This window comes from Geospiza fortis, unplaced genomic scaffold (genome assembly GCF_000277835.1).
Source record: "Geospiza fortis unplaced genomic scaffold, GeoFor_1.0 scaffold217, whole genome shotgun sequence".
Taxonomy (NCBI): Eukaryota; Metazoa; Chordata; class Aves; order Passeriformes; family Thraupidae; genus Geospiza; species Geospiza fortis.
Genome location: NW_005054392.1, coordinates 1,138,999 through 1,150,438, shown reverse-complemented (window position 1 = coordinate 1,150,438; position 11,440 = coordinate 1,138,999). Strand labels below are relative to the sequence as shown.

The 11,440-nt window shown below is 43.2% G+C and overlaps 1 protein-coding gene across 3 annotated transcripts; it reads right to left on the bottom strand.

The window, feature by feature from the left end:
* Positions 1-243: 243 nt before the first annotated feature.
* PNLDC1 (PARN like, ribonuclease domain containing 1) lies at positions 244-11,105 on the bottom strand. 3 transcript variants are annotated; one of them, XR_004082229.1, is made up of 18 exons: positions 11,053-11,105; positions 10,863-10,936; positions 9,917-9,950; positions 9,669-9,792; positions 8,969-9,057; positions 8,586-8,692; positions 7,156-7,235; positions 6,021-6,158; positions 5,359-5,428; positions 5,038-5,123; positions 4,759-4,814; positions 3,654-3,718; positions 2,770-2,823; positions 2,512-2,554; positions 1,889-1,971; positions 1,246-1,421; positions 982-1,080; positions 244-440 (listed from the first exon to the last, which is right to left on the bottom strand). XR_004082229.1 is itself a non-coding variant. In XM_005425648.2 (18 exons), the coding sequence occupies exons 1-18, from the start codon at positions 11,100-11,102 to the stop codon at positions 374-376; spliced, it is 1,512 nt and encodes a 503-aa protein (XP_005425705.1). In that variant the 5' UTR covers positions 11,103-11,105; the 3' UTR covers positions 244-373. The 3 variants fall into 3 exon arrangements, 2 of the variants coding, with proteins under 2 accessions (XP_005425705.1, XP_030916710.1); XM_005425648.2 differs by having other exon boundaries at positions 1,872-1,971; XM_031060850.1 differs by lacking the exon at positions 2,770-2,823 and having other exon boundaries at positions 1,872-1,971.
* Positions 11,106-11,440: the final 335 nt, after the last annotated feature.

Below are 11,440 nucleotides of genomic sequence, written 5' to 3'. Positions count from 1 at the left end.
ATTTCATAACTTCCTGAACTTTATCAGAAACGTGTTTGATGCAGCAAGCACTGGCACTGGCAACAAACTGAGGGTACGAATAGCTGTGAAGAACCTACACAGGACCAAAGAAAATTAGGCATTGAAACAATCATCTCCCCCTTCAGGAGGAGATGATGCTTTGAGCAGATTACAAAATACCACAAATTGCAAAGCAACACACCCCCTTTAAAAAAGATTTTCAAGAAAACAATTCAAACAGTATTAATTTTTGGGGTTTTTTTCTGTTTGTTGTTTTAATTCTCATTTTATTAAGGAAACAAAACAAAACAGACAAACACAAGAAATAAGATCAGTGTTCCTCACATCTCATCTCTGCAGTAGTCCTTTAGAGTCAACAGCTGCGAGCTCCTCCAAGCACAAAGGCCAAGAGAGACCACAGTGCCACAATACCAGAGATCCTAAGAGACAAGAACAATAAAATGCTGTTAGGCTACTTCTATGTACAGCTTAATTTTTGGTTTATTTAGAGCTTAGATTCTTTTTCAAACCATGTCAAGGCAGAAATTCACCCTTCGTGAGCATCACTGCCACCACCTCACAAGAGGAGTGCACTTTGAATCTGGAATTCTCTCCCACTGCTAAGCTTTCAACTCAGCTGTAGAAAAAAACCCACATCCATCCCACTCCTGAGATTCTGCCTCCCTCTCACCAAGCTTATTAGAGCTGGTGCTACAGCTCATTAAGATTACCACCTCCCTGCCGTGACAGCACATCCATAGTTTCGTGCTATCCTCGGGGTAACATTCCTGGGTTAGCCACGAGCAAGGTTGAAGTCCAGTCATCCAGGGCTGAAAGCTCACGAGCAGCCACCCAGCACCCGCTCCCGAGTGCCCTGCTCCTCCGAGGGCTGGCAGGAGGACACTGCAAACACGAGGCAGGCTGCTGCTGTGCCAGGGCCTCGGACCTGAAAGGAACGCTTCCCCCGCCCCCACAACTCACTGCAGCAGGCAGTTCACGCTCGGCGAGTGCCTCCAGTGGCGATAGACGGAGACCTGCAGGTGAGGGTGGTGCCTGTAATCCCGCAGGACGTGCCTGACCCTGCAGGGAAAGCACGGCTTGAGCTCAGCCCGCAGGCTGCTTACAGCACCCCACAGCTCAGGGCAGCAACTTCTATCCAAGAGCTGTCACAGCAGAGAGAGGGTGGGACAAAGGCCTGGATCAGAGGAAGTGAGGACTCAAAGTTAAGACTTTCTGATCACTTACTTCTTGTATTTATTGGAGAGCAGAATGAACTGGTTCTTTGAAAGCCGTCTGACATCAAAGCGACAATGAGCCTTAAACTCTTGGTAAATCTGTCCCTCGGTCAGCCCTGGCCAGCCTCGGACGTGAACAACCAAGGCAGGGGGATGGCGGCAAGGAGAATCTTCCCCAGAAAAATTCTGGAAAATGTACAGTATTGAGACATGTCTGAATTTGGAAATACTATAGAGCCACTATTAATATAATCAGAAAATATGTAGAACATGATAAATAAATAACAGATTGTACAATACTGCTGTTGGTGTAATTTTTTTCTTTTTTGCTCCAAGATTCATCTAAATATTGTCATAAAAGCAAACTGTCACGACTTCCACAGAGAAACTACCTGAGAAACAGTAATGTAAACTGGCTAATGCCATCTTACAGAATAACAGCATAAATACATAGTGCAAAGCAGAAATTCAACTCATTGGCCATTTCAAAGGGTCCACTGCATCATGTGTACAATGACAATTTCTGCCAAGGTGGGCCCCAGCACCAGTGGATTCCTCTCCTCTAAGGAAGCTGTCAAGCAGGCTACTGACCTATGCACCCCACCAACAGGTCACAGACCTGCAATTCATACGCACAATGCTTGAAACACCACCTCGGATGAAATTCACTTTGTTCACGTGCTCAGCCAACACGGCGAGGTACTGCGAGAAAGAAGGCTCAGCCTCCACCGCACCACTGCATCAGAAAACAAAAGAGAACAAAGTTTTGTTTCTCCAGTACTGCGCTGCTACACAGTTCAAGCTCTTCAACTACTGACAGAATAGATATTTCAGATCTTAGTATCTTCCTACAGAAGTCAAAAAGCTGCAAGAAAAGGGAAGGGAACTTAACTGAAGGCACTGATTCACAGAGAATTCAAAAATGGAAACTAATGGAAAATTATTTGACCCTTACCCAAGTGAACTGAACTTGAGAGAGCTTGTTCAAGAATAAAGAAGTCACAATGTCATTTCCCAACCTCTGAGCCATCACATGGCCCCTGATTTCATTTTTAAAATGTCAGCTTTGACATAAAACTTTGACATAAATACTACTTTCAGATTTATAAAATAAAAATCAAATTAGGACATGACATTTCCAATAACACTTTCTTTTGTCCAAAAGCAAGACCAGTCTGAGAAACAAAAAGTCAGACAGAGCAAACAGAAGACTGTTTTCCATAGGAAAAACATCTCTTGTAATGCAATTTTCAGTCAACACTTAAACATTACTCACTCTGTGGATCTGCACAGTAGCAAATGAGCTGACATCAGAAGAACTAGAGAAAGGAATAATGAGGTGGCATTAGAAGAAAGCTAGAGAAACACAGCTAAATACATAGAAAGCAAAAATGCATTGAAGTGCAGCTAAGTTACTAAGAGCAACAGACAGTATATAAACAAATATTTCTTAGCATCAAATAGATCTAGAGAGAAGGAAAAGATTGCCAAATCCCAACACAAACTCTGAAGGAGTTTTGAAGAAGGATTTTACCTGAACCACAGAGAAATGCATCATAGCCTGCCTCATGAGGAAATTTCTTCTCAGCTGTGTCCAACAAAATCAGGAAGAAGTAAACACATCTAGCATGCTATGAAAACTACTACGCTGCAGAATCCTAATTCATGAGATCCACTGTTCTGAAGGTTATTTTCCCCTTCCCCTCAACTCTGTTTCCTTCCTCACCCTGAAAACTTTACACTTAGTAAAAAGTCTGTGCTTCTAACATGCATTTTAAAACACAGAAAAAGAAGCAGAAGTTACATGAATGCCTGAAAAGCTTAGCAAGATGCACATTGAAAAAATTTAACTTTTATGAAAGTCTAAACCAAACTGTGTCGTCTATGTTACTGGTGGTATGGGAACCATTTCAAACACAGGAGGCCCTGTGCTGCAGGACATGATGCTGCCAGGAGAAGCCAGAAAACATCTGCTTCACAGCCAGTATTACACCATGGTCCTGGACACAACCTCCTGCACAGGCATCACTTAACCCTACACACCAGCCACCGAGCTCCTGCTACTTTGCCATTAGTTCCTTCTACCTTCCCTTCAAGACAGCTGTTTCCAACCTCCCCTTGCACCTTCCAAGGGCTCCTGACTTCACAGCCCAAGTCAGGTTCAGTTCAGCCCAACAAAGTGTGAATGCTGTGTGTACCAGCAGCACGAGGCAAACCTGCCCTGCATTTCCCTCAGCAGCTACCAGGGACATGCAGAACCTGGCAGCCCAGGCTCTGGGTCCGGATAAAAATGTGTATCAGCAGCTCTGGGCAAATTCAGCAGACCCACTGGCATTCCCTCATGCTTTATATGTGGTCACCCAGGGAGTACACCAAACCTCTTTTGATCTGACTCTGAAGATTTGCTTAAGAACATACCGTATCTTGAGCAGCCACTTGCAAGAGCTATAACAGGGCACGGTGGACCTTTGGGATTCAGGTTGCTGCCAAAGACAAGTGGATGTGTGATATTTTTGTCTTTTCTCAGTATGTTAGAGAAAAGTTACTCTTCTCTAGTGACCTGTAGCTTCATTTCAGAAAAAAGCTACTGGAGACTTTAAAGTGAACTTTGGTAGGCCTCCAGGAAAAGGCCAAAATACTTACTTGAGTAATATCTAAGTTTTCTTCCTGAAAACTAACTCCTAAATCCTTTCTTTCTTAGTCTCTTCCCTCACTCAAAACTTGTAAGAAGCAAATTTGTTCTAATTGCATACGAAAAAGAAAAGTGAGCAGAACTAAAACTGCAGGGAAAGATGTACTAGATGGTTCTATTTGAATGGGGAACCCTGGAGGTTAAACAGATATCCCTGGAAAGACTGAAATAAAACAAAGAACAATCAAGCAGAATATGCAGTCTGAAATTTCTAATAAACAAAGCCTCAGTACTGTTTTTTAAAAATATTAATTTTGCAACTCCTTCTTGGGACTAGAGGGTAATGGGAAACAGGCAAAATTTTCCTTTCCTTAGCAAAATTGACATGCCAAGAAATTAATTCACAAAAGATGTGTGAAATAATAAGTCTCCTACCACATCATGACTATGCTCATGAGGTACAACATCTGCTCATGTGCTCCATTTGAACATTGTCTTTAGTTACTGCTTTGAGCTCAGTGCAGCCCTCTCTTAGGACAGGCATTTGAAATTAGGATGTATTTTCACCAAGAACTGCATCTTACTCATTTCAGAATATGGCACAAGCAACATAATTCTCAAGCTGAGTGTACAGTTGTATGTGACCCAAATTTGTGGCCAATGAAATAATGGCTATTCAGTGAGAGAAGTGACTCAGAACAAATCATTTACTACACAATTTCTTTGTAAGAAAGATGTGCAAATCCTTTGCTCTTAAATTTAGAAAGACAAGGATCCAATTGAAAAGCATTTGAGAGGAGGGAAAGTATGAACATGGGAAATGGCTGACTGTGAAATACCTTTCCAAAGAAGACACAGGGATTGCTGAAAGCTCTATTGGCCACCACTTACCTGCACAAAACTGCATATGCCTCCACAAGATTAGATACTCGAGGAAAGAGACATTTCTATAAAAGAAGAATGTATTAGAAAACCAACCACGACAGACCTTATGGTAAATTCAATTACTTACACTGCTAATTTGTTAAATGAGATCTAAAAGTAGAACTTCTCAAGGCAACACTGAGAACTGTTTGCAGTTCTGTTATCACAGGGCACTGAGGAAAGATATCCTCTCTCTTGGGTGAAACACAAGTTAAAACTTCAAACAAAAAATTCTGTGCATCTCACCTTCTGCACAGATTTTGTTACAGTCTTGGTGTCTATGATGACAGGAAACAGGTTGTGAATGTTCCTTTTAAACTCCTCATAGCTTTCTGAAAGCAAAGCACATGTGGAGAAAGGCATCAGGAAACTGGGGAAAATCCAATGCAACCACAAAGTAATAGGAAAGAGAAGTGACAGCTGGCAATGATGCTCTCTCCAGCATTTAGAACTCAGAAGAGGCAACTAGCCCTGCTGCTGGCTAAGCCCTGCAGGTGCCACTGCACCTCCTGTTCCACCCCCAGTGCAAAGGCAGCAGCCCAGGACAGCAGCTACACACAGCAGTACCTGGGAGGGGCCTGTAGAACTTGTCGTGAAGGTGCATAAGGTCCATAAGCATGTTGTGTCCCACCAGGGGCTACGGGAGGAATATAAACATAACAGCCCATTGGAGCATATTTCTGAAGAGAGCTCAGAGGTAAACACAGGCACACTCAACAGCTGCAACCCTTTCCTCCAGCAGACAACATCCTCACACACTCACACAGGAGTCATTCAGGCTGCAAGGCTCACAGGAGGACTACTGCCTTCAGGAAATCAGACTTGTGGACTCCCTGAGAGGGTATTGTCTCAGCAGCATTGTATTTTCAGTGGAGCTAAGTGGGTTCAGGGTTCAGCTGAACAAGGTTCCAGCCTTCAGATTTATATGCTCACTCACAAGGGCAGGGACAGTCTTTGCTGCACATCACCCATAGTCCTCTAAAGTTGAAATCCATTTGATAAGCTGCATACAGAACATAAGAATTTCCACACAAGTCAGACCAATGGTCCACATGGTGCAACAAACTCGTCTGACGCATGCTGAAAAGCACAGCTTGCCCAAAAGGCAAGAGTCTGCTCAGCTTTCTTAGATGGTGGCTCAAAATGTAATACTAGGGTTTTTAATATTGCATTTAACACAGCAAAATTAAAAAGAGATCAAAAATGAGAGTAGGGTTAAGGCATTTTACCTTCTTGACTTTAACAAGTATTTGGAAGAGGTTGGTGAAGCCCCGGGCGGACAGGAGAATGAGCTTTTTCTGACAGCGGTCATAAGAAGAGTTCTCCAGAAGCTGACGATGCTCTGGACTCACTTTTTTCACCATTACCTGAAAAGAACAGTCACTGAGCATCTCAGCCTCCCATGTTAGTTGTATGTACATTGCTTACTGGGGGTCAGTAATGCTGAGGTCAAGTTCAGCTTCAAGCACTGAAGGACAGAAAAAGTGCATCCCCTGGGACCTTGGGACTGTCTCACTTTTATATGGAGATGAGTGCTCCGGTAAATAAACAGGCTGGCTCAAAGTGAGTCTTAATTGTGCTTCTCTACTTAAGAGGACAATTCCTACCAAAGAGCTTTTCTGAGCACACATTAACCTAATTCAATTTAACTTGATGGTAAGTTCATATGTAAGTTGATATGGTAAGTTGATGGTACCAAAATCCCAGAAACAAACAGCAATTATACAAGCAGAGTCACCAAAGGCAATGCTTCAGATGAGAAGGCTGGGTAAATCTGACATTCTGGGGGCATTGGTTATCAGACCAAAGCAGGACTGATGCAAAAAAAAGATTTCTGTAAGCTAATTCTATGCAACTGACTGATATCATACCCATAACCCATAGTTTGAGAAGTCTACAACCATAGTTTTCTTACAGAAAATATTGTACTGAATGTAAAATACCAGTAGTGAATAGCAAAACAGCCAACCACAGAGTAAAAGTCTTCAAAGCAACTTCATGGCAGAAGTCAGCAAAGGAAAACCACAGAAAATGCTAAAACCGTACATTTTGTGGAGGTATTGAAGGAGGGACTTAATAAAGTCTGAAGACACAGAGAGGGTGCCTCCAGACATGCTCCAAGGACAAGCACTTCCATTTAAAAGGATTTTGGGGTTACGGGACAAACAGAAACCAGAGTTGCTCAGTTTTCTGTACTCCTTTTCTTAGGATCCCACAATCAACATTTTCTTTGTCATTGTCTTCTTCTGCTCCTTGACCCTATCATTAAAAGTACAAGCAACATTTCAGAGTCCCTGCAAGAATGCCAGTCCCATCTGCCCAGAGAGAAATCCTCTTTTCAAAAGGTCTACATTTCCATCTCACCTTCTTGTCTCCAAGAGGCTCTGTCCAAACATTTTCAAGAGCCTGCCTCAGAACCAGCTGAACATCAATCATATGATAGCCTATGACACACAAAAAAAAAGACAGTACAAGCTTCAGAGGTGCAGACAAGCCCATTAAGGAAAACACACCATTCCTCTAGACAGACAGACTGACATGTCTCTCCCCCAACATATAGAAAATATTCCTCAACATATGATCCTGGTACATTACCACACACAATGACTGAAAGAAAACAAATCAAACAAAAAACATAGACACACACACACAAAAACCCCAAGAAAACACCAACAACCACAAACCCACAGAAATAAACAAAACACATACAAAAAAAACCCCAAAAATCACAGTGAAAATTTCAGGCAAATGAGCTTTTGTAAGGACATGGAGGAAAGGAAAAGACTAACTGAAGAGGGAGGAAGGCTACTACTCTGAAAAAGACACTCTCTGGTTTGAGACAGTTTCAGTTTCAGAGCAACAGACCCAGAAGCCAAGCACACAAAGGGTACCAATGCATTTTCCCCCACAGCTGACAAGGAACTAACCCAGTCCTCTTCTGAACAGCACTAAAAGAGACACTCAAATCAGTCTTCTTGCTTACTTAAACAAATGTCTTTCTTATCACAGGTGCTCACCAGGACCAGACTCTATTAAAATATCAGTATCATATCTAGCTGACAAAGCAGATAAAAAGCACAGCAGTCTCCACCCCTCCTATTGCATACTCTGCAAAAAAACAGACAAAGCCTTGAATACTCTGTTCTTCCTAACCTTTTCTATATTATATTCCCTGACCGAGAAGACTACATTTTGGGTTCTGTGAGTAAACCTAAAAATTATTCCCTGCAACTATTCCCTGTTCTTCAAGTCAGCACAGAAGTTCCTCTGCTATAGTGCTCCCAAAACCTAACACAGGGGTAAGTGATCTGTTTATCCCCACTGGCATATATGTGTCTCTATGGGGCTCCCTGTTGCTCCAACGAGAGGGACTCAACTCTGAAAGGAGGGGAGGAAAATAAACAAAAAACCAAGTCACCCAGGATTTAAAAAATGTAAAACGTTATCCTGATTCAGAGTAACTACAGAGTAACTTCTCCAGTGGCTGCTCAGAAGAAGCACAATCTGGAAGTTAATTACAACAAAGCATGCTCCAAGCATCCAGACATCCACATCTGCTTCAGAAGGACCCATCACCCCAACAGAGCATAGCAGAAGAGCCCAGAGATGAACTCCTGGCAGGAGGTGAAGTATAAAATGGGGAAAAGAGTTGTAAAGGCAGAATGGGCACTGGTGCCTTCCCTCTCAATAGAGCAATTTAACAGAAGAAAGGACAGCTATAGCCCCAGTGGTTCACAAGAAATGATGAAGCCATTCAGAGCCCACAGGCACCTAAGAGAGGCACTGTTTCATACCATTCAGATCCTGCAGAATCATAGTATCCTCTTCTTTAGCTGCAGCTATCCAAGTGGTCACTTCATCAATAGCTTTCTTCAGGACATCCCTGTCTGCATTACTGGTGCTGAATGAGGCAAAAGAGGCAGTGTGAGAAATGCTCTTTACAGGTGAAGCCTTGTGCCTTGCTGTAGGAATGCAAAAATTTCATTTCCCAACATGCACCCAATTCTCCACATAATATCCTGTGATCTCAATCTTCCTTCAGACACCATGGCATGCTGGAACAGCTGGCAGCAAGGTGTTCAGCCCGACAGGTTTCAGTATTCCTACAAAATGTGATCTGAGTGAAGCTGAGCCATGAGCACAGTACTGAGGAGACACCTCTCTGAGAAGTGCTTACCTGCAGACTTTCCAGGTACCTGCTAAGAGGCGCTGCCTAAGGATCTTCTCCTGTACCTCATTCATGTACGGGATTCCATCTTTGAGGAACTAAGGGGAGAGAAAATGCCAGCTCGGTTACATTCCCCTGGATTTCCTCACCGCACATTAGAGAATTAGCAGATTGGTCAGGACAAACAAACTGTAGCCAATCCAATAGGTACGGAGGAAAGAAAAGGATATTTGTCAACCATATTCAATTTTTATGCTCTTCTTTTACTTTTCCTTTTCCTTTAATAAGATGGTTCCTGCCCAGAATTGCAAAACAGTACTCTTATGGGATGACAGAGTCTGAATTTTATGGGAATTGTGGCAATATATAAGATGCTAGTAAACTGATACTTCTGCACCTTCATGGATAGTAAAGACACCCATCAGGGTTTGTTTGGCAAATCCTTAGCACACCAAAGATAAGGTTTTGGGGTTTTTTTTTTGAGGCAGGAGAATCTGTCTTATGCTGCCAAGGATGTGGTTATTGCCTTTACATTAGTTCAGAAAAAACAGCACTCACTACCCCTGTTGATAACAAACTGCATGATGCATTCATACTTTAGGAAAATGCTATTTACCCCAGAAACATTAACATTTAGGGATACTAATCTGATTTCTTCTGCAGTTGCACAGATTTCCTCTGTTCTGCATTTCTGGCAGAGATTACATACCTTGTTGTAGTCAAAGCCATAATGAGACAGGAACTGAATACTAGATGCAGAGAGGGTGAATTCGACATCCTTTATTCCCAGTGTTGAGGGAAAGAGAAAAAAGTTGTATGAATGCACCACATACCTAAAATGAAAAGAAAAATATCTCTAGAAGATAATTACAAGAAATAACTCCGCCCAAAGGGAATTATGTATAAAATCTTTACTGCGCTATGCTCATCGTAACAGAAAACTGCTTTTTTACTTACTTGTTTGAATTTTCTTTTGAGAATATTGCCAGCCCTGCAAGAAAGAAACCTCTGTTGAGATGGCAGCATTTAGCTGGATGTCTACTGATAGCCTGCAAATGAGATGAGGGATGTGGGGAGCCCCTCAAGAAATACATGCTTTCCATTCAGGAATGTCACTGTGCCAATCCTAGCAGCAACTGCCAGGCCACTCCCTGGATTCCTGAGAGCTGAACAGGACAAGCTTTCACTGCTATGTGGGAAAATGAGTCAAATCTGAATTAAACAACAAATAGACTGAGCAATGGCAAGAGGTGAGATGGTGATGAGTCTCTGACTGTGCACGCACAGATGAGTCTGTGGGTCCAACTACACTACAATAATGTTTGGAACAAGCTGGGCACCACAGAGGACTGAAATGTGGGTTTTACTTCTTGGGTTTTTTTTTCTTCTGTTAATCCCTAAAAGGCACATGAAGATCTTACATACCCAGAGATTTTGAACAATATTTCAAACTGTTTTCAAGCTGGCTTCTTGACTCCTTACTGGTTCTTAACTGTCAATAGCTCTCCTCCACGGACCCTTTCTCATGCCGATTTGTTATTTTAGGAATAACAAAAATAGCAGCCTTCATTTTCCTCATAGTGCACTGTATCAAATGACACAGCTTTGAACAGGAGCTGCCGTCATACGCTTCTTGCTTGCATCCTCTGATGCAAAAGCCTTGTATTTTTAACTGTGACCTTCAAACATGGTCAACTTTAGACCATAAAAACGATATAGCCCACCTGACTTTATTTATTAAAAAGCTGATAGTGTTAAACATCGAGGGGGGGGACCCAACAAGCAAACGTCTCTGGAAAGAGAGAATTAAGGCCATAGCCACCTGCAGGACGCACCTGTTAGCAAAACGCCAGTTACCTGTACAACCTCGGGAGATCACTTTCCGTGTCAGAGCCGCACTTACCGAGCTGAACCAGAGTGAAGTGCTGAACACTCTGCCTGGCCTTCACGTACCGCTCTGCAGGGGAGTCAAACAGGCTGGGAACAAAACCAGAATTGGGGAGAGTGGACACAAGAAGGGCTGCTATGCCCAGGTTGCTCTCACAGGGCTAGAGCAATACGTCTCCCTCTCATTTCTAGTCCAACAGCTTTACCTGGGCTCGTTGTTTTGTAGGGAAGTTGAATGCAAACCAGTAAACTCCATATCAAGGGCTGTTGAAGTGGAAAGAACACAAGAAAATCTGAATTTGAGGCATGTGTTTCACCACCATCAGGACGGGGGTCTCTCACACTCTTCTCTTCACCGTAACCTTTGTCAAACCACAGGCAGCAGGCTCAAGAGAAAAAGCTGTGGGGCTCACGCCTCCAGCTGCCTCATTCCGGAGGCTGAGGATGAGGCAGGGACCCCTCCCCCACGCCCCTCAGGAGGGGCCTGCCTCACCCTGTGCTGTGTTCGTGCCCCCACCCCGAACCCCTAACACCCCTGGCCCCCAGCTGGCCGAGGCGAGGCCAGCACCGCGCTTGGGGTTCCCTTTCCCCGTC